At 43.9% G+C, this 22,274-nt stretch overlaps 2 protein-coding genes across 4 annotated transcripts; one reads left to right on the forward strand and one right to left on the reverse strand.

Moving 5' to 3' along the window:
- Positions 1-254: 254 nt before the first annotated feature.
- On the forward strand, positions 255-11,341 carry cryzl1 (crystallin, zeta (quinone reductase)-like 1). Of its 3 annotated transcripts, none has more exons than XM_061234574.1 (14): positions 255-442; positions 981-1,093; positions 2,667-2,744; positions 3,452-3,524; positions 4,186-4,230; positions 4,416-4,484; positions 4,591-4,724; positions 5,080-5,191; positions 6,107-6,127; positions 8,180-8,278; positions 8,662-8,774; positions 9,459-9,564; positions 10,718-10,763; positions 10,954-11,341. In XM_061234574.1, exons 2-14 carry the CDS (start codon positions 1,031-1,033, stop codon positions 11,051-11,053), a joined length of 1,059 nt encoding a protein of 352 aa, XP_061090558.1. In that variant the 5' UTR covers positions 255-442; positions 981-1,030; the 3' UTR covers positions 11,054-11,341. The 3 variants fall into 3 exon arrangements, with proteins under 3 accessions (XP_061090558.1, XP_061090556.1, XP_061090559.1); XM_061234572.1 differs by having other exon boundaries at positions 1,003-1,093; XM_061234575.1 differs by lacking the exon at positions 6,107-6,127 and having other exon boundaries at positions 256-442; positions 1,003-1,093.
- Positions 11,342-12,059: 718 nt separating this feature from the next.
- setd4 (SET domain containing 4) lies at positions 12,060-20,335 on the reverse strand. The gene is made up of 11 exons (XM_061234571.1): positions 20,117-20,335; positions 19,616-19,742; positions 19,164-19,259; positions 18,621-18,658; positions 18,308-18,396; positions 17,024-17,453; positions 16,493-16,667; positions 15,534-15,615; positions 15,351-15,431; positions 14,657-14,780; positions 12,060-14,343 (listed from the first exon to the last, which is right to left on the reverse strand). The coding sequence occupies exons 2-11, from the start codon at positions 19,686-19,688 to the stop codon at positions 14,170-14,172; spliced, it is 1,362 nt and encodes a 453-aa protein (XP_061090555.1). The 5' UTR covers positions 19,689-19,742; positions 20,117-20,335; the 3' UTR covers positions 12,060-14,169.
- Between the last annotated feature and the right edge of the window lie 1,939 nt (positions 20,336-22,274).

Below are 22,274 nucleotides of genomic sequence, written 5' to 3' on the forward strand. Positions count from 1 at the left end.
ATTTTATCCAATGAACTGATTCTGGATCAGATATTTTATATTATCATTACATTTCAGTGTTGAATAAGGGTTAGGTGAGGTGAACCTGGATCGGTTGTTGCCGGGGGAAGTGCAGACTTTAATTACGTCATCTTTGAGAAATTCACTCACTGGTTCTTTCCTGATTGATAGGCTTAAAGACAAATGAAATGAGACACATACATACATTGACAGCAAACAATTACCAATCCGTATTCAGCACAAAAGTCGTGGTTTATCCAATGAAGTAATGCCTACCAGTACGCTGTTTACGGTTGTAAATAAAATCTGTTGCAGGCAGCGAAGTCCGGACGTTTTGTTGTTACAACAGGAGCGTCGGTTTTGAGTTGGGTTGTCGCTGATTACTGATATGACAAGTCTATTGGATTAGCACTTCAAAGCGAGTGTGTAGCTAGAATTTCAGGTAACCGATGTTTTAACGTTAGTTAAATTCCATAGCCAAACACGTTGTTTCGCTAGCATTTGAAGAAGCCAAGTAACTAGCTAGACTAGCTTGCTTCAAAATGTTATTGTAAGTTTGCTGTTTGCAGGCATTTTGCAAGCAAGTTATTTTTCAAGGTAATTTAGTTGGCAAGTTAATCTGCTGAGATGGGCTGCATTCGCGATATGATGACACAGATGACCATCCCCGCTTGTTGTCTCAATAATACAGCCGAGCCAGGTTCCATTAAATGAGCAAACAAAAGTAGCTATTTCGGTGATGGATGGAGTTGTCATTATACGGACATCTGCTTAGTAGCGAATTAGCTAATGTTGCTAGATAATATTTTTGCTATCATCACAGATGGAAGTCAATGTCGCCATGCAATTTTCAAAAACGTAAAATGTCAGAAAATGGAAGCTTGAAATCTAAACGTGACGCATGCCAAGTAGGACAGAATAACAGGCTAGTAATGTGGCAGCTCAATAGGCTTGTCAAGTTGTTTCCATCCTCCCTCAAGAGTAACTGACTGCCCTACGCAGGAAAGAACATCCAGGGTCTGCTCACAGTATGAAGGGGTTGTACTGTAAATCGAGTGGAAGATCTGATGTCAACTTTTTCATCCAAGAAACGGTGAGTGCTTTGGCTAGGCAAAACGGCAGTATGATAGTTATAGTTGATGTCTTGCATCTTCCCTTTAGTGAATTACGATCATATTTAAATATTGTGCAAAATAATACATTCATCTCCAAATGTGGATGGCAAGGCCCAGACATCTTAAATTCTGGAACCGACAAATGCTTTTGACCGTGATTTTAGCGCTGTTGTGGATCAAGTTACAGTGGCAATTATGTAGCCATCTGCTAGGTAGGTATCTTTGAGTGGTACTGGACAACAAACTGTCCTTCTTCAGGAATATTGCCACAGTGTGCCGGGTGTGCAGAAGGATGTTGTCCTGAAGAACCTTCAGAGAATCCATCCCTCATTGCCTCAGCCCAACTCTTAATCCAGATGCTGGTCATCTCTTGTCTGCTACTGCAACTCCCTCTGGGCTGGTCCCCATGCCTTCACCCTCCGGCCTCTGCAGCTCATCCAGAACACTGTTGCTCATCTTGGGGTGTACTACAGAAGCATCCCATCTTAAGTCCCAAGTTACAATAGGACAAGTGTTACTTCGTATTACAGAAGCTTAACTAACTTTAGGATGGAGTTAGACAAGATGAGATTCCTATCTTATCTCAGGTTAGGAAATCTTAAATACACAATCTGAAATCCGATGATCAATTTTCTCTGCCATTTCACTCCCACTCTGATCTCTGTCTGCTAGCTACCTATTTCAGCTCGCATCGAATTCAAAGCTTTGGTGTTATTATTGGACAGTTCCATTATATCTTCAAAAGGATATCAGATCCAACACACCAACCAGGCCTCCTCTTCCTGATACATCTGGGCACCTGCCCTCTCCCACTCTATGCCTGGCTTCCAGGTCCTGTCTTCTCTCTGTTCTGGCCAGTGGTGGAATGAGTAGTCAGGACTACAGAAACTCTGCGCGTCTTCTGATGCAGTCTGATAACCCACTGCTTCAGATTGCACCATGACTGCCCAGACCCCCTTTAGCGATCCTTTTGTGGTTAGTTTTGGGATGTCATTGGTTTAAAGCAGATGGCAAAAGGAGCAATTGGGGGTTAGAAGTCTTGCTCAGGGACACTTTGTCAGACCCAGGGCAGGGGATGGCACCGACAACTATCCAGCTACAAGATGAGTTATCTGTCTTGTGATATTTACTTTTGTTACAATACAACTTACTTTTTAGGTTCATCTTACACCTATTGATTATAAATAGACTGGCTGTGCCTTGGTGATACTGCAATTTTGTATTGCTAAGACTGTATAACACTCTTGTTCTCCATGTCTGCTCGTCACTCTGTATAAGAGCATCTGCTAAGTGATTGTAATGTAAATAGCATGGGTATGTTCAGAAATCATTGGCACTCACCAAATAATTATACATTTTTACCGACTACTGCTCTTTTGCTCTATTCATGAGGGTCACAGATTTCCTGCTAATTTATCATGTGATAATTCAGTCATTGTTCTTACTGTATATACAGTGGTACTAATGATGAATTTATCAGCAATTTCTCAAACATCCCCAGTGAACTCAACAGACCAAAACCATGCCTTCTTTATTTCCTCCACACCACAGGACCTCCCAGGCACACTAGGAAATCACCAGGTCAAAGTTCAAGTGAAGGCCTGTGCGTTGAGTCCATTGGACCTCAAGGTAAATGTGCTTGTTGTTCTGCCCATCCTGTCCATCCTACCAAAACCACAAAGAGGTCCAGCAGCCATTAAAACTGCAAAGAGGTCTAGAAGTCTCACTTGGATTGTGCAGGTACATTCTGTTGCACGTTTATGGTTGTGCAGGTGCATTCTGTGACACGTTGATGGTTGTGCAGGTGCACTCTGTGACACGTTTAGGGTTGTGTAGGTGCACTCTGTCACATTTATGGTGTTTAGGGTTGTGCAGGTGCATTCTGTGACACGTTTAGGGTTGTGCAGGTGCATTCTGTGACACATTTTGTGACACAGGTAGGATTGTGACAGTACATTATGTGGTGCAGGTAGTTGGTTTAGTAGGATGCTGGCCTTGTTGCTGCCAGAGATATAAAAGTGTTTGGAGCCTTGTGGTGGAATGATCTGCTCCAGCCTCCACCCTTCATACAACCCAGTTTAGACAGCCCTTTAAACCTTATTCTGCCCTTCTTTCTGCTCTCATTCTGTTTCAGTCGTGACCACTATGTAGTACGTTCGGTCCTTACATGCTCCATATGGGATTAGGATACCCGTTTCTGTTTTGTGTATTACTTGAGTCAGACATCTTCAATGTTGTTGGTGCATTAACAGGACACCCTGAGGCATTTAGGGTCCCTGTTTTCGAAACATAGTAGAGGAAACGAGGTCCACCCTATTTCTGTTCTGTGCCTTCAGCTCTTGGAGGACCTGCAGCTCCAGAGAGACCTGGTTCCTGTGGGGAGAGAGATTTCTGGCATCGTGCTGCAAGGTAAAGTGTGCACGGGGGTGGTGGCAAGTGGCTGTCATACCCTTGCATGATTGAAGTCCCCTTCTGTCAGTGGGATTTTACTGCCGCGTGTGATTTTACTTCCCACGCTCATGCTTTGCACAGAGGGCCTTTCTTTAACATAGCAGATGTGCATACATTGTGTGCACATGCTACTGTTAAGCTATGAGATTTATTATCATAGACCTTTTGTCACCATCCTTGGCTTCGATGGTAATGTGACCACAGAAGATTTGGAAATGTAGCGTTGGACAGTGAAACGCAGTGGCAAATGGAATGCAAGTGCTATACTATTTTGGGTAGTGTGAAACACAATGGTCGTAAAAGGCAGAGTTTGACTGCATGAAATGCAGCGTTGGCCAGTATGTACTGCCATACAGTGCGTGAGGTTCAGCGGTATTGCTGTAACTAGGGCAGGTTTGCACTGATCTCTGCAGGCTGGCTCATCAGGGAAAGTCTTGTGTGACTTGTTATCAATGTTTACTGCCCTGTACGGCTGTAAAACCAGCTGCCATTGACCCAGTAACAGGCTGCTGCATCCTTGACCTGGCTCACTGCAAACAAGTGAGGTTGGTCAGTGAATGAAACTGCAGTGGTTAATGATTAAGGCTCTCTCTTGTTTTTCTTCTTTTTTTTCCCCCAGTCGGGCCCAAGGTGACGTTTTTTCAGCCTGATGACGAAGTTGTGGGTAAGAGCACTTGGTGGCTGCACTTCGGTGTGGGCAGAATGGAGGGATAATATGAAGGTTTTCGGTTTCATCATCGCTTCCGTTGCTGTGGAAACCTTAGGCTGTGACGCTTGGAGGTGCGGTCGTGCTCCTGTCTAGCGGACCTGTCAATGCTCCGTTAACCCTGCCCCCTCTGTGATCCACAGGAATACTCCCCCTCGATGCGGAGGTGTCCGGCCTGTCTGACGTCGTCCTGATTCACGAGCACCACTTGGGTATGCTGTTTGAGTTGTGCTGTGAGACGGTACGGCACTGTGAAGTTACTGAAGACGCTTGTGGAAATTGGGTGTTCGTATGTGTGTTTGCGTGTGTGCTCCACAGTGCAGAAGCCAGAGAAAGTGAGCTGGGCGGAGGCGGCGGGTTCGATACAAGATGGAGTCCGTGCCTACACAGCACTGCACACCCTCGCTCGCATGGCCACCGGGCACACCTTGCTGCTCCTGGATGGAGCCAGTGTACGAGTCCACTCGGTTTTAGCCCTGCTGTCCCCCCCCCCCACACACACACACACACACACACACACACACACACACACACGAACAAGCATAATCTACAGAAACTCACACACTCCACACACATACACATACATGGTGCGTAGTTAGCACCTAAATGGTTGTGTTGGGTGAATGTGTGTGGAGTTGGGCTGTAGCAATGCATGTTTACGTGTGGGATTGGAACGTATATGGAGAATGTAGAGCTTAGAGAAGAGTAGACTGTCTACTGTAATACCTGAAAATCATTCTCCCATCTCTTTTCTCTTTCCTGTGTGTGTGCGCGTGTGCGCGTGCGCCTGTGTGTATATATGTCCAGCCCTTTGGAGTGCTGGCCATACAGTTGGCTCACTATCATGGGGTGAAGGTGCTGGCCTGCGCCCATTCTCAGGAGGACCAGCTCTTCCTGGAGCAGCTCCGCCCCCACGTGGGTAAGAGCAGGGAGTCGGGGTGTGGTGGGGTGGGGGGCTTGGGTGCATTCTTCCGGCCTTGGACACAGGCTTAAGGCTTCCACATGACTCAAACAACTGGTTGATGTAATATGATACGTTGTCCAACGTCATCAAACAGTGTTGTTGTTAATACCTTTTTCACATGAACCTAAACTCGAAGGTGGGCAAGCAGCTGTCCATCATTTTATCAAAGAATGTATAACTTCCTCGGGCTCATTCCAATCATCTTCTTTTTTCTTGTGTCTTCCGCTAAGGATCGAGGAAAGGACAGGAATAATAGATGCATGGTGTGAAAACAAGCGATTGCAAATGCACGTATTGGTGAACACCAATTCTAAGGTGGTCATTGTTGCAGTGTAGTTTAGCTTCTTTTTCTTCTGATGTTTTCTGGTGGTTGGGAGAATTAATTTGAGAATTTGCAAATGATACAATTTGAAGACCACCTGAATCCCTCATTGCAAACCAGCGGAAAGTGGGCATGGACTTCGGAATGTTAGTTTTGGAAAGTTTCTAAAAGTCTCGGACACAGACTGCCCTATCTGAATGTCAGAAAGGAGCTTTCAGACGCTCTTCGACATCCCAAACAGTAGTTGGTTTGAAACATGTGGAAGCCTTTAGACTGTGACTGTTTGTTAAAGGGCCCAGCATATATCGTTGAGCCTGCTTGTCTCTTTCTCCAACTGAGATTCTCCTGTGAGTTACAACTAATTTCAGTTGCTTTATCTCCTCCTGTGTATTCTGTCTGGATGTGTGGAAGTTCATGTGCTGGGTAGCCCCGCCTCCCCCTTGATTGGCAGGTGCGAGGGCCTGTCCTGTCTCTGCTCATTGCTCTTCTTACTGACCCTGCTCTCTCCGCTCTCTCCGCTCTCTCTGTCCCTCTGGCCCACACTGAAGGCGTCCAGGAGTCTGTGGTGGGTAAGTGCATGTGTATGCGTGTCTTCATAATGGTGCGCTCTGTAACTACCCCTTCTGGTGCTCAGTCTGGGATGAACTGTCCCAGCACTGACGTTGTGAAAGCCAAGGTGTGACTTTCCTGCTGTTATTGTCATATCATTTCTGCAAGTGTGGAGTTGCATGTGTGTTACAGTCCTTAGTCGAATGAGCTATGATGCCCTGAGGATTGTCCTACCCATATTCTGATTAGATTAACTGGTCACTTTGTAATGGTGAAGAGGAAATTAAAGTTTTTACTCTTACAACAGTTAAACTTTGTCAAAATTTGTCAAAACACTCAGTGTCACTTGGTAGACCTGTGCACAGCAACTGTTCAGTTGTAGTTCAGACCAAACCTCAGAGTGGAGAAGTGTGATCGAAGTGATTTTGACCATGGAATGATTGTTTGTGCCAGATGGTGTGGTCTGAATATCTCAGAAACTGCTCATCTCCTGGGGTTTTCATGCACAACAATCTTTAGAGTTTACAGAGAAAGGTGTGAAAAACATCCTATGAGCGAGTTCAGTGGGCAAAACGCCTTGTTAATGAGAGAGGAGAATGGCCAGACTGGTTCAAGCTGACGGGATGGTGACAATATCTCAAACAACCACATGCTATAACAGTGGTATGTAGAAGAGCATCTCTGAACACACAACGTGTCAAAACTTGAAGTGGATGGGCTACATCACCAGACCAATACAACTAAAAAATAATAATATTTAAGTCTAAAGTGTAATAAGAGTTATTTACGGAGTGTTTAATTTCTGAGTGAAGTTTCAGCACCAGCAATGCCTTCATGAGGCTGCATTCAACCAGACGAAACAAAGACAACCACTTTGGCCTCACACTTCTAATTAGTGGATAAACGGTCGGTTATTAGTGTTTATCCACTAATAACTGACCACTAGGCAGCAGAAGGCCTAGTTCTTCAGCGGCAGTTGAAACTACTCAGATGGGTGTACCTCAGTGCAGCTTCTGCTTCTGCATCTACCTGAGAAGGAGGCTCAGAGCCAGGGGGCAGGTCAGGGGCACCGCCTGATTGATTAGACGGATGATGTTTCCCTTTCTGTCCGCCTCGTCAGACCGATGGGTTCATGATTTAAAAGCTTTCCCTGACATTGGGACTGAAAGGCGAGTCTGTCCGTTGGCGGCGGAAGGGCAGGGAGCTGTTTACAGCGAAGGGCGGCTTTGTTGAAGCCTGTCCTGCTCTCTGTTCAGAGACTGCAATTACTGTATTCTCTTCAGGTCATGAATGCTTGCTCTTGCCCTGTCCCTGGAACCTTGTTCACATGTATCTGTTAAGTCAGTGGCCCCCCAGGACGAGGAGTGAGAACCACTGTGTTAAGTAGTTAGCCTTCTATATACATGGTGTTACATTGCAATCACTTAGCAGATGTGATTAAACCAGAACAACATACAGAAGTTTGGCCTTAGGGGTGCAGGTATGAGGTGTGTGATGCATGCACAGTTATGTTTATGGTTGACATACGATGCAAAGAACCAGCATCTTTTGATGGCTGTACAGTATGAATTTAACTTCCAGCTGAGTGCCACTGGGAGACCCTGGACCTTATGTCTCCTATTACTCAGGGCCACAGGCATTGAGCAGTCTCCCAGTATCACTATATTCATACAAGGCATATGAGACTGCGGTCACGCGCATGCACACAAGCAACATATACAGTGAGATTTAATGAAGCGGAAAGGCCCATTCAGTGATCTGAGTTGGTGTGATTGGACAGCTGGAGGTTAAGTTACTGAATATGATTGGATTGAATACTCTGAGCAGTGTGATTACTTTTTGTGATTATTTGTGAGTGATTGCATGCTGTGAGCAGTGTGATTTGTGAGTGGTGATTGGATACCCTGAGCTGGCGGTTATGTTAGTGAATATGATTGGATACTCTGAGCAGTGTGATTAGTTGGAGACTAATTGGATGCTGTGAGCAGTGTGTTTTTAGTGAGTGGTGATTGGATCAGAAAGTGAAAATCAGAAAGTGTACTCTAAAAGTGGCTCTTTTCTGTCCTCTTCAGCACGGGTAATCAGCCAGTCGGACGGAAAGGTGGACCTGGTGGAGTCATGTCTGGAGGAGACTGGAGGACTGGGAGTGGACATTGTGGTTGACTCTGGAGGTACAGAATCCCCCTGTGTAAACCACTGTGTAAGTCACTCTGGATCAGAGTGTCTGATTAGCCAGTAATGTAATGTAATGTAGTCCGGATCGTGCAGTACTGGAACACAAGTGGTTTTGTCCTTCTAGGGTAGGAGGGACATAAGCCAGGGTTCCTTGGGTTAGACCTGCATTAGCAATCACACCAGCCACCGGCAGGGTATCAGTGACAGTCAGTGAGATATGTGAGGTGGTATTCAACTTAGGTTTAAAAGAATGAGATGGTGTCTGGTCATAGAAAAGGTCCTGGCAGATTTTCCCAGAGTTCAGCAGTTCTAGGTGTTTCTTCACGCACACGGTCGTCCCAGCCCGGAGCGTTGAACCTGCTCGTTTGTGTTCCGATAGTGAGGCTTTACGAAGAAGAGCCAGAACACCGACGCCTGCTCCCACACAAGCATGACATCATCACGCTGCTGGGGGTCGGAGGTCACTGGATCACCCCGGAGGACAACCTGCAGGTGGGGCAGAGTCGGGGAACGGGCACAGAGATGTGCAAAGTACAAACGTTGTGGGACCGGCACGAGTGCTTTGATGACGTGTACAGAGTTTGGAGATTTAGATTTTTCATACAAAGCCTAAGGTGGTATGTAGGTTTGCATTTCACAATGCTGTAAAGGTAAATATCACTTCATTTGTTTCTGCTGTCAAGTCTGTCTGACTTTGACTATGTGGTGGATATTGTGTGTGACTATGTGGTGTGTGGTGGATATTGTGTGTGTGACTATGTGGTGTGTGATGGATATTGTGTGACTATGTGGTGTGCGGTGGATATTGTGTGTGTGACTATGTGGTGTGTGGTAGATATTGTGTGTGACTATGTGGTGTGTGTGTGTGGTGGATATTGTGTGTGTGACTGTGGTGTGTGGTGGATATTGTGTGTGTGACTGTGGTGTATTGTGGATATTGTGTGTGTGACTATGTGTTGTGTTGTGGATATTTTCTGTGTCTGTGGTGTGTGGTGGATATTTTCTGTGTGACTATGTGACTATGTGGTGTGTGGTGGATATTGTGTGTGTGACTATGTGGTGTGTGGTGGATATTGTGTGTGTGACTATGTGGTGTGTGGTGGATATTGTGTGTGTGTGTGTGTGTGTGTGGTGGATATTGTGTGTGTGACTATGTGTTGGCTGCTCCTCCCCCAGCTGGATCCCCCAGACAGCCGCAGTCTCTTCCTGAAGGGAGCCTCCCTCTCCTTCCTAAATGAAGAGGTGTGGGGTGCATCCCGAGCCTGTCAAGGGAGATACCTCCGTATCCTTTACATATATCCCAGTCCACTCCCCCATCAAGACTGTAACTCCCAATCAGGGCTTGTTCTCTCCTAGCCACTTCCTCCTCAGTGCTGTTGCTCTCTTTGCAACTTCAAAAGAGGCTTTCTTACTAATGAGCAGCCAGCTCACAAGATAGGACATCTTCAAGAAGCCAGCTGTATTCAACAGGCAGAACATTCACTATGTTTTGAACAGTCCTTCTATTGCACTGATTGGTTTGCTGTGTTTTACAACACTCTCTTGCTAGTATCTAGCAAGCAGCTAGAAGTTTCTTGGGGACGACATGGCTCAGGCAGTAAGAGCAGTCGTCTGGCAGTCGGAGGGTTGCCGGTTCGATCCCCCGCCCGGGCTGTGTCGAAGTGTCCCTGAGCAAGACACCTAACCCCCAAATGCTCCTGACAAGCTGGTCGGCGCCTTGCATGGCAGCCAATCGCCGTCGGTGTGTGAGTGTGTGTATGAATGGGTGAATGGAGAAGCATCAATTGTACAGCGCTTTGGATAAAGGCGCTATATAAATGCCTGCCATTTTACCATTTACCATATCATGGGGACAGGAACATTGATTGTGGTAGTTTTGTGGTGGGGTAACATTTAAGCCAGTTAAAGTATATAATTGCCGACAAGTAGCATTTGATCCATTTTAGTTTTTTTGAAAGGTCATTCTCATTCACCTTTTTGTGCTCTGATACACCTCTGCTTTGTATATCTTTGCCCATGGCTGTCAAAGGTGGGAGTATAGCCTACTTGATAAGAAGGCAAACTCAGCCGAAATTGAACCGCAGCCGAACAGCACCATATTCAAACGTGTATAATCATTGCTGCTTTCAACTGTTTGTTTAGTGAAACTCTACACCAGCGGGGGGCGAAATCAGATTGTGTAGTTGTGATAACTGCAGGAAATGTGAAAATGACAATGCCTGTGGTAAAGAAGCAGAAACTTTGACAGATAGACACTTGAGTCACTTTAAGTCACTTTTAATAACCTTAATTGTTTTTATTGGTATTATTATCTTCTCACTCACTGATGCCAAACTGGAATATTTGTTTACAGTGGACGTTTTCTACTGGCTTGTTGTGGAGCTCTTGATGAATAGGACCATCAGTAGTGTTTCAATCTTAATGCCACTCCTCAGATATAATGAAAGATGTTGTTGAAAAGCTCTCCAGTGGAACTCTGAGGTACAGTATGCTGCGTGTGTGCTGGTGATGCTGTCTAGGGCACGACTTTACAGGTAAAATGAATAAACAAAAGGAATGAACGCCCAGGCAAAATAATAATAAGACAAGACAGAGCAGGACATGGAGAATAAAGATGGTCAAGGTCAAGGTCGTGAAAAGAGATTAACCAAATGTTTGCTGTTCTGTACAGACCACAGCTTGAGGACCCAGTGCCTCTTCACAAAGCCACTGTTTCCATGGAGATGGTTCAGCAGAAAAAGGTCAGAAAGAAGGTGGTGATTCAGCTATGAGGAGGACCAGCCGTCCCGGCATTCCACAGTGAACCGGATCCAATGCACCAAGTCCTCATTTTGCCTGTCCATCACTGTATTTTTGGCACTTGCGATTTTGTTCATGTAATGGCAAATGGCATTTGTGTTTTTATTCTGTGAAAATGTGATTTGTTTTTGGTTGGCTTATTGTTTCTTTTGTATGAACCATTTACACTTTACAACTTTCACCCCTTCCTGGTATTAAGACAAAGTAACAAGTGGAAGTGTTACACAGTATATTCCTGTATATAAATATTCTGAAATGTTTTCTCCGTTTCCTCTTTTCTAATGGAAGTGGGCTGAATTTGGTTGGGCCCTGCAATCACAGGGAAGAACAGGAACATGGATCATGCATACAGCTGAAGGGTGAGGGCGAGTTAGGCCATGATGCTGTTTCTCTTGTGTTCTTACCCCAGGGGTGTAAAACGGTGAGCTTTACCTATCTGTTCCTGTGGCAGAGGCAAGATAAACTTCTTTGTCATCATTCAGACTCTTCTCTTCCCCTGTGCTCGTAATGAAGCAGGAATCCCAAACCCTCCTCCTGAGCAACCATAGGATCCCTGGTTTTCATTTTCACCTTAAATTTGGCAAGCCATTCAGACCCAAAGAAAACCTGTGAGGGGAGATTTGTGTAATCGGTTGATTTAATTGTTAGAGTGGCAAGTAATAACAAGAACCACCTCCTATGCTTACGCCACCTCTGCATCTTGTCGATTTTGTTGACATTTTAAGGTCTCTTATGCGGTAAACTTCTGTCAATGCACATAACTAACATGAAGTGCACATTTTGATAGATGAAGCTATGTCACAATTCCATTGATCGCAATGGTCTTGAGGCTGTGTTTGGCTTTGGAAATAGTTCTAAGCAGAAATATGATTGAATATTTTATCAGATTGACAGTTACATAAAGTGTATTTACTTGCTTTAGACCACAAAGTAAATCCCCTTATACAACCATTGTAAAGCCAGCAAGTCATCAGAAACTTACGCAAACATATCCTTTATTGCAAAACTGCCAAAACCAAAAACAGACATTGAAAATAAAAACTGGCAGAGGACCTAAAACCTATCATGAAAGTAACATGACTTAAAAATGACCTTCAAGCATAGATTTGCGATGGATCAGCCCCTTATCATGACAGATCATTTAATTCCTCATTTAGAGCATGCATAGAATACAAATATGCTTCCGACAACATGAATGTCCAACTGCATTAAGAATATATCAGGTCTTGGGTTCATGCCATTAATTCCTCTTGCAGTAACCCTACAATTTCACAACTGCCATGACCTTGAATTGTGAGCGACTCGGAACCCAGTATTTAGCAGGTTACTTTGTTCTATCAGCAAAAAAATTCAGATAATGTATAATTTCTGATTTTCATTAGGAAAGTCAGCTCATTCAGTCAACTGGACCAGCTTTATGGACCTTTTATTTTTCACGGAGCACATGCTCTCAAGTTGAAAAATATCAAACCAAAGCATCCCAATTAGTAGATGTGCTCCATTTAGCACGCATCAATGTTCAGGACCAAGTGCTCCTAAAATGGGAGCGCTGTACAACAGTGCTTCAGCTGAAAAACTTATCTGTAGCCCCAAGGCAGGTCTCAACTGTAACACCTAAGTGAAGATGGATTGCTTGGACTTATATCCCCCAAGCCATTACACCCCCATAGTCCAGCTTTTCATCTCCCGAGTGTGTGTTTTTCAGGGGTGCAGAACAAGGGCCGATCTGTTTCAGGATTTTGTGCCAACTTCTGGTCTCTATTTAATTGACTCAATCACATCTTATCTGACGTGTATGACTACCGTCTACAGCTGCAGACTGCAAGTGTATCATAATGATTTTACTGTGCTCAAGTACCAGGCTTGAACCAGGGTAATTTATAGCGCTGTCAGCAATTGTTTGGAACAAAAACCAGTACACAGACTGGCCCTCATGGACCGTAGTTGTGCACCCCTGGTGTGGTTGAAGATTAAAGGGATTTGCATGGAGGAGGGGTACAGGAAGTGTGCAGGCATTTCCCCCCTCCCCTTCTCTCTGTGCCCCATCTCCATCTCTGCTCCACAACCACCCCACAGGAAAGTCCCTCTATCCCCCACACTTCCTGCTGACTCACCCCCACATGACAACCACAGTCCATATCCAGCTCAGTGGCGGGCCATAAGCATGTTTTCAGGCAGTGGATGGGATTTTCACTCAGACCAGTTTCTTGAGCTCTGCTCTAAAATGTATATTTTTATGGCTGCTGCACCAAGCACTATTCCATGTCAAAAGCATGCAAGAGACAGAAATTTATACTAATTCCCCACATATTCTTGCATATTTGGTAGGAAAGAAAATGAAACGCATTAATGCATGCTCCCCTCTACCACCAAAAGAAAAAGATTGATTCGTTTTCTCAGACGTCTTTGCATGATGCAGCTTACACAAATCTTATTAGCAAAAAAGTGTTTTGCTTTCCCAACATACTTGACCAGAACCATTATGAGACACTTTTATGTCTTCAAATTTTACTTTAACTATTAAAACTTAACTTAAATTGGGCCAGTTGTATTCTATTTCTGAGATGACGCTAAATATATTAACTAGGACCATCTATGTTGAGTTCAAATTCACCTATGTTGATCAGAACTGCGTGAATTTGTGAGGTTAGAAATTGAATGTGTACTTCAAAACACAGGTCCACGTCCACCTACTGTCTGAACGAAAGATGAATACCATAATGTGTTCCCATAGTGCCACCTACAGGACAAATGCAGGAACTTAAAAACTGATGTGACAATAGCCCTTTTCACAGTCCTGGAAACTGAAGGATCAGCACAGTGAGTCCTGAAGACAATGGCTGAACTCCAATACTAAAATTCCCCAGGTCCTAAGTGGGCATCAACAGGCCTTTCCCTTTTCTCAAACCCAGACCCACATTGTCCTCCATTTTCATTCCAGATGAACACGTCTACTTAACTTGGACACTGGAAAGCTGTACTCACACCTCATGGTCCACTGACCTGGAACATTACCCAGGGTGCACCAGGCACCCTACAATGGGTTGGCTCCAATATTGAGAGAAGATTCCTCCTTCAGCCAGCCTGGTTATACACAATCCTCTGTGGGTGGAGATACATCACTGGGCAGAGCGTCCTCCTTGAGATTCTTCAGCGCTTCCTGCGAATGTCCCAGAATTCCCTGCGCCTCTAGTCTGAGACATTCCACCACAGCTAGCTGTTCCCTCATAGAGGCCCCTCCTTCTTGCTTCAGAACAGACAGCTGAACACAACATACAGGAGAAACACAGGGACATCTCATCACACATTCAGGAATGATTTCAGATCCTGTATCCCTCTCATTTTTCTATCAATGATTGACATTTAATCAGCCATTGATATGTCCATTAGACACACTTACTGAAGGAAAATTACAATTAATATAAAATATTTGATATTTCATGAGTCTACATTTGGATATACACACATTTTTTCAACAACCAGAATGAAGATGTCTTTTGTAATGGGGATTGTGAGGTAAATTGTACGAAAAAATTTTCCAGCACAGTTCTCAGTGATCTACACAGTTCACTCACCCTCTGCAGTGCTTTGGTATTTTCATCCCAGAGGTGCTGACACAACACCCTGGCCAAGTGAACACTCCTTTCCTCCCTGTCTTGACTCACTGCTGCCCCCAATAGGACACCTTTCCAGCATGAGCTAAAAGGAGATGTGCACACACACACACACACACACACACATACACGTACACATACACAAAACATCAGATTAGTAGTGAGAAAAAAATTCCAAAAAGAAATATGACTCTGGCAATGTGTGTTTGGAGGTGGCAGTGCCCAGAGAGAGAGATCGGCCATGTTGACGGTCTTTGCTCACCAGCAACCCCTGCTGGTCAAACGGGCACATGAGACTCATAGCTCAACTCGTGCAAAGAAGCAGAAGCAGTAGCTTGACATACGAAAGCGTGTGCGCTCTCTGTGTTAATAGCAGAGGTTGAAGCAATTGGCATGGGTGGTGAATGCAACCAGATATTCTACCTTGCGAGGGGAAACAAATGGGGTGGGGGCTGCTAGGTGAATCATGTGTAAAAGCACTGTTATAGTATAGAACAGGCTCCATGGTCTGGTACTGAATTTGGTCTTTGCCATTCCTGACTACATACAGTCAGCAGCCCAGGGCAGGTGACCACCCTGGTTTTGGCATCACCCAGGGAGGTGACAGCGCCCCATCACGCACCAGCGATGCACTTATTACAGCTGCAGATCTTACTACTGGTCCAGTTTGAGGGACAGCAATCGGAGCGCAGTCATCAACCTCCAGGATGCTCCGTCCAGCCCAAAAGTCAGGTTTCTGTCACAGGCAGAGAGGCAGATAAATAGCTCATTATCAAGGTTTCATCTACAAAACACACTGGAACAGAGGCAGAACGGGGAAAATGTGTCATTGACTTACGTTAAGAAACCATACTGCTTCAAGAACAACAGCTTCTGGGCAAACTGCTGGACTGCTCCAGAGAGACAGATCTGCAGGTCACCTGAATACGAAGAGCTCAACCTCAGAAATGTCCATGCAAACAACTCGCTTTCCATAATCTATACATTCAGGATATTCCACAGCATTAAAACAATAACACTAAATAACATCATCATTAGTCCTGTTTCTGCAGTGATGAGTCTGAATGGGAACCAATGCCGGTTCCATTGATGGTTTCCTATACGAACCCCAAAACGTTATTGTTATGGCACTACATGTAACCTAGGTGCTTCTGTAGGAATGCCTTTTTCCCTATGCATCTCCCCTCGTATGCTCAGTTCGACGAATCAATGTTTTCTAATACCTATCCACCAATCACAAGGGTTTGTATTAAGTAGCTCATTGGATGTGTGTTTGTGTGTATGGTATATACAACCCTTCACTAGTAATGCCATGATCACATATGCAATATGGTGATATGTGTGTACTGTTGTATGTTTCAATGTACAAATACAAATTATTTGTCACTATAAGTAACTAGCGTTGTAAAACATTATTTTACATACAAAAGCAATGGAGAGACAGAAGCCACACCCAGGAGCAGACTACATTAACACTCACACCTATGCATGTCATTGAATGGTCACTTTATGAACCACAGATCACTCACTTCACTAAAACTCCAAATCTACCACCTGATTTAACTTGCAAGCTCTGAAAGGTTAGAATCCTGAGCAGAAATTTTAAACTCTGTACAGTTGCTGTCTTATCCTGAGCACTTGGATTAGAATTGCCAGAGAACTGCATGACTGATGCTGGAGTTTCCTCCAGCTACCCCCTGGGTCATCTCTCCCCTGGTTCCTCCTAGTCCTTCACTTGATAGGCTAGCAGAAAAACATGACACTTTTTTTCATTAATAAAGGAACTCCACTGCTCACTTGGATCCACATACACCACGCTGTGGGGGTTTCCCGGGGCAACGAAACCGTACTCCAGCAGGAGCTTCTGGTTGTCATGGGGACCGTAGCAGATAAAGGCCTGCTGGAACTTCCTGCAGCCCTGTCTGCTGCGAATCTCGTAGCACCGCGTTGCCTGGCTGAACCCAGCATCCACCTGGAGGAACATGCTTGGTTTCAACACACCAGCCAGTACCTCATGGAACAAATGTGCTTTCAACACGGACACACACAGTCATAAATAATAGTTATAAGTAATAAAGAATATTACTGCAGATTCAGTTGAACCGAAAACCAAAACCCCATAACAGCCCAGGCATCTGGGTCTACAGTTTCTGTCAATCTCTGAGCGGTTGTGCCTGTTCTGGATCTCACACATGGCTCCCTGCCAGTGCTGGGTGACAATTGTGAGTATAGGGTGATTTTGTGTGGCATACACGTGACGTGTGTTGGGTGATTTTGTGTGTCGTGTGTGTTGGGGGACACACTCATGTGCATTCATGCGGTCCTCACCTGCACAGAGGCAGAGTGGTTCAGCAGATCGAGGTATGGGGCCAGGGCGTACACATCCCTCTCCCGTGAGAGAAATTGGCTCTGCAGGTGCTCCATGTACACAGTGCGCGTATTCACACTGCACCACGCCCACCGCAGTGCATCGTGGGTGAAAATTTCCTCCACGGGTCGCTTGAAAAGGGGCTGCAGTGAACGGAAAAATGGCAAAGAGGAGGAGAACAGCTCCAAGACCGTGCCCCTCTGATCCAAAGCCTTGTTCCGTAGGTCTCCCGGCAACAGGCTGATGACATCATCAGAAAAATAGACAGGACACGTGTAGGTTTTGGGGAGGACATCAATGTATGGCTTCCACCGTGACCCTGGCCCCAAATGTCTCTCAGAGATGAGGAAGGCACAGAGGGCTAACACGGGAGACACACACGGCTTCCACCTGAAAAATAATAGTGGCAGAGGAAAGACAAATTAAACCTTTAAAGCACACACAAAACGACCCGGTTTTACTTGCTCTGTCAACACACCATAACCAGTTCAGAGCTTATTATATTTTATGCAGGACAGAGCGGCCAAATTAAACAGCTGAATATATTCACTGGAGCATAGCAGGCGAAGTATCCTGCTCACGACAGAGAAGGGAATAACACTACACATTCTTCAGACCAACCATCTGTGTTCTTGTTTTTGAAAATCAAAACATTGCAATTTGAAGCATCATATGGATATTCAAGAAGGGCCATGACCAAGGACAATACTGTGGCAATCGAAGTGCTATTCTTTTGTTTGCCCTATCCTCAATATTCATAAGAAAGAATACTGCATTGCAAGCTCCTGTTACTGAAGGAAAATTTCTCAAAGTTACTTTATGTTGAGAGAGATTTGAAATGATAGAAGCAATAGAAGAACTGGGCAACTGCTTGGTGACCTACACTGACACCCTCAGAAGTTTGAGCTGTTTTTTGTTTTTTTAAATTAGCGGGAAAGTATTATAAGAAGCTGCCTATTGGTTGGAGGGTTCCAATGGTTCTGATGGGTCTGATGGGTTCCAATGGTTGCAATTGCAAACAATTGGCTATCAAATTGGGAGAAAAATATGAAACAAATAACAGTATTTTTTAAAAGCTGGAATTGCTCAAGCCGCTATACATTGAGTGTGACATTTCCAGGTGCGTGAAGGGTTCACACATTACATCACACGGGATCTGATAAAACAGCAACCATCAGCCCACAGGTCCTGTTTCTTTAACGCACTAGATCGCTACCCCACACAAATCCGACCAAGAAGCTAACCTCTTGATGTATTCACCCAGGTAGCTGCTAAGGACAGTGTGTGAGGTCATCAGACAGCTTTCCGGCAGGGACACGACCAGACCGCCAGTCTGGATAAGACAGAGAAACAGCAATATAGATATGGACTACTGCCTACGAGCTACGATTATCCTACTGATCAAATTACATTAAGCAGGGAAACTAAAAACACTGACATCGGCTTCTGTAGTGGACATGTACATACTCATTGGCATCCATGGCCGCTACTAGAAAAGCAAGACCTTTTAACCAATTAAGTACACAAATTATATTTTTGGGGATGTAGTCTGGTTACCGATATAGCCTTTGTGGTCATGAGTCCTCTCCCAGTGTCTAGGGGGGCAATTAGAGAAGAAAACGTGACAGAAGTGAATGTTTGCAGCACAATTTGCTAACACATAATACACATAACACATCATGCAGTTGGTTCAGCTCCAGTGTCATGCCTGTCCCCTGCCTGACAGTACCACCCAGCACCCTTTCTGTCTTGGCTCCTGTGATGAAAAATGTCATCCTTGCTCAGCTTCAATTACATTTTTAATTGACATTTATGTACTGTAATTTTCCCGTTTATTATATGTGTTATGAAATCTGCCCTTTTCCAATTAAACGACCCAAGTCAGCGGGGTCATGGGCCTCCCCCTCAGAGTCTGGTTCTGCTGAAGGATTCTTCCTATAACCAGCTAGGGAGCTTTTTCATGCCACTGTCCCCCCAAGTGTGCTTGTGTGGGGTTCAGGCCCGGATCTCCATAAAGCCACTTTGTGACATTGCCGTTTATAAAAAAATGCTATACAAATAAAACTCAAATGAATTCAATCGAGAAGGGAGGAAACCTACTTGAGAAATGTGCTGGGATCAAATATTTGTTGTTAAAGCTTCGTTCCTTCAGCCACTTCCTTAGTTCCACATACCTAGAGTCGTGGCACAGGTTCACTGGAAAAAAAATGCTATGGTAATACTTTACAATAAGGTTACATGAATTGGCATGAACTATTGCAGTTGTTATCTAACAACTGAGTTAATCTGCTCAGCTGTTTGTACATGATTAATTCATCTTTAACTATATTAGTGTCATGTCAATTCATACTGGAATGAGAAAAAAAACTGTTAATGTATTCATTAATGGATAACTAATCATAAGTTCATTCTATGGTTTGCTAATATCTTTCAATCAAAGTAATCAATCAGTGAATATGGAACTGTAGCTTATACTTTTCAGGCAACTCTCTTATCGTGGAGGACAAACAGCGCTGTGTGCAAAACATGGCTATCTGATCAGCATGCTTTACCAGTTCGATCGACGTTCTCACTATTGTCCCGTCTTCTCTTTCTCCGTTGCCTCCTACCATTTCGGCTCCCCATGGTGACTTTGGGTTTCAGTGGAGAGGTAGCTAGCTAGCTAGCTACTAGTCCTTACTGTAAACATCATTACAGCTGAAGTATGGACAACATGCGAATGCAACCAATTCAATTCGGAATAAAGGCTGAATAAAATGAAAGCAGAACGGTGTGACATTTAGGCTCTCAGTGATGTTTTCAGAAACGTGTTGGCAAATAAAAGGTTACCTTTACACGTTTACAGATAGCTCAGCTGTGCATTATGCTGGTAAGAGACGTGTATGACAACACACATCCTAATGTGAACTTTACATATGGCATGGCTAAGCGATGTAGGATTTATGTTACAGTTGCAGACAGTATTGACAGTCTCCTATCTTGCGATCGCTTCAACAAGCTAGTTTGCTTGTTATGGTAGCTAACAGTAAGTTCATTTAACAAGTCAACTCTACCTGAACTCGTGCTTTCAGTACATGATTTCTTGCTCTCTTTGAGTAGCATGCGCTGTTCTGTGGTACCATGGTAATGACGTCACATGGGGTCTGGTTTGTTTTTCCGTTCTTGCGTGTTGTTCTCTTGTTGTTTATAGATCTTGCGTTTGCAAGCAGGTGTTTTCGGGTGCTTGTCCATTGATTGATTCGAAAACCAATAACAAATCAAATGTATTCCAAAATTAACAGCCAACCATCGAAGATGCTTTAAAACGGTTGGTGGTGGTCAGCACATGTGCTGCATACTAACGAAGTTAGTTTAGGGCTTGCTGTTTTGTGTAATTAATTTGAAATTAATGCAGTTTCTCCCTCAGTGCTTTTCTCCAGATTAAATTATTATTTATAGCATATAATATAATAATCATAATCATAAGGGCACGTGTGTTCTCCAAATGTCTTGTACACACAGACATGTGCAGTACATGCTTACTTCCGGGTGCTTCACGGTGGTTAGCTCCGTGAAGTTGGCAACAATTAGACTTCCTGTACAGAAGTTCCGGTTTCAACTTCCTGTGATTTTCCGTCAAAATAAGAGCTGCTGAGTAACGTTAAATAATGAGAACATAGTTACCGCGTTTGCTGCGCTTCCTCACATAATTACCATTGTTTAAATTCATTGCTGATAGAACTTAAAAAAGTCAGCAAGCAACTAGCTTGCTATTTGACTAGTGACTATATTGTAGGCCAAGCATAAATTGCTTGACCCTGTCGGTTCAATAACTCCTCATTTGCATACCTGCTTACTGTTTGAAAAAAAAGTTGCCAAATATGAAGGGGCATACATTAAATCTATGTATAATATATATGAAATTATACATTTATTATCTAAAATCATGTTCCGAGCAATTGTTGCTGTATTTAGTGTGGTAAGGGCATGCAATGCCATTGACTGTCAATTCACAAGCAGTTCATTTGCATAGCTCATAACTCAAAAACTAGAAATTGTTTCAAAATGAAAGGGGTATACATTTGTTAGCTGGACCCTTATCTTTAATATTAAACAGTCCTTTCTGCAAAATCCTGTTCCAAGCAATTGTTGCTGTGTTTCTAGTGTGGGGAGGCCATACGTTGCTATTGACTGTCAATTGCCACCCAGCTCATTTGCATAGCTGATAACTCAAAAACTAGAAATTGTTTCAAAATGAAAGGGGGTATACATTTGTTAGTTGGACCCATATCTTTAATATTCTACAGTCCTTTCTGCAAAATCCTGTTCCGAGCAATTGTTGCTGTGTTTCTAGTGTGGGGAGGCCATACATTGTCATAGACTGTCAATTGCCACCCAACTCATTTGCATAGCTGATAACTCAAAAACTATGAATTGTTTCAAAATGAAAGGGGGTATACATTTGTTAGTTGGACCCATATCTTTAATATTCTACAGTCCTTTCTGCAAAATCCTGTTCCGAGCAATTGTTGCTGTGTTTCTAGTGTGGGGAGGCCATACGTTGCCATAGACTGTCAGTTGCCACCCAGCTCATTTGCATAGCTCATAACTCAAAAACTAGAAATTGTTTCAAAATGAAAGGGGGTATACATTTGTTAGCTGGACCGTTATCTTTAATATTAAACAGTCCTTTCTGCAAAATCCTGTTCCGAGCAATTGTTGCTGTGTTTCTAGTGTGGGGAGGCCATACGTTGCTATTGACTGTCAATTGCCACCCAGCTCATTTGCATAGCTCATAACTCAAAAACTAGAAATTGTTTCAAAATGAAAGGGGGTATACATTTGTTAGTTGGACCCATATCTTTAATATTCTACAGTCCTTTCTGCAAAATCCTGTTCCGAGCAATTGTTGCTGTGTTTCTAGTGTGGGGAGGCCATACATTGCCATAGACTGTCAATTGCCACCCAACTCATTTGCATAGCTGATAACTCAAAAACTATGAATTGTTTCAAAATGAAAGGGGGTATACATTTGTTAGTTGGACCCATATCTTTAATATTCTACAGTCCTTTCTGCAAAATCCTGTTCCGAGCAATTGTTGCTGTGTTTCTAGTGTGGGGAGGCCATACGTTGCCATAGACTGTCAGTTGCCACCCAGCTCATTTGCATAGCTCATAACTCAAAAACTAGAAATTGTTTCAAAATGAAAGGGGGTATACATTTGTTAGTTG

Source organism: Conger conger, chromosome 3 (assembly GCF_963514075.1).
Source record: "Conger conger chromosome 3, fConCon1.1, whole genome shotgun sequence".
NCBI classification, from domain to species: Eukaryota; Metazoa; Chordata; class Actinopteri; order Anguilliformes; family Congridae; genus Conger; species Conger conger.

What these genes read in the sequence shown, in the direction of transcription:
- cryzl1 (XM_061234574.1), top strand. Translation starts at nt 1,031, where the DNA reads ATGAAGGGGTTGTACTGTAAATCGAGTGGAAGATCTGATGTCAACTTT. An exon ending in TTCTGGCATCGTGCTGCAAG is followed by an intron (nt 3,525 to 4,185) that starts GTAAAGTGTGCA and finishes TTTTTCCCCCAG; the next exon opens with TCGGGCCCAAGGTGACGTTT. An exon ending in CGTCCAGGAGTCTGTGGTGG is followed by an intron (nt 6,128 to 8,179) that starts GTAAGTGCATGT and finishes TGTCCTCTTCAG; the next exon opens with CACGGGTAATCAGCCAGTCG.
- setd4 (XM_061234571.1), bottom strand. Translation starts at nt 19,688, where the DNA reads ATGGGGAGCCGAAATGGTAGGAGGCAACGGAGAAAGAGAAGACGGGAC. An exon ending in TGACCACAAAGGCTATATCG is followed by an intron (nt 18,397 to 18,620) that starts GTAACCAGACTA and finishes TGTCTTATCCAG; the next exon opens with ACTGGCGGTCTGGTCGTGTC. An exon ending in CTGGGTGAATACATCAAGAG is followed by an intron (nt 17,454 to 18,307) that starts GTTAGCTTCTTG and finishes ATTATTTTTCAG; the next exon opens with GTGGAAGCCGTGTGTGTCTC.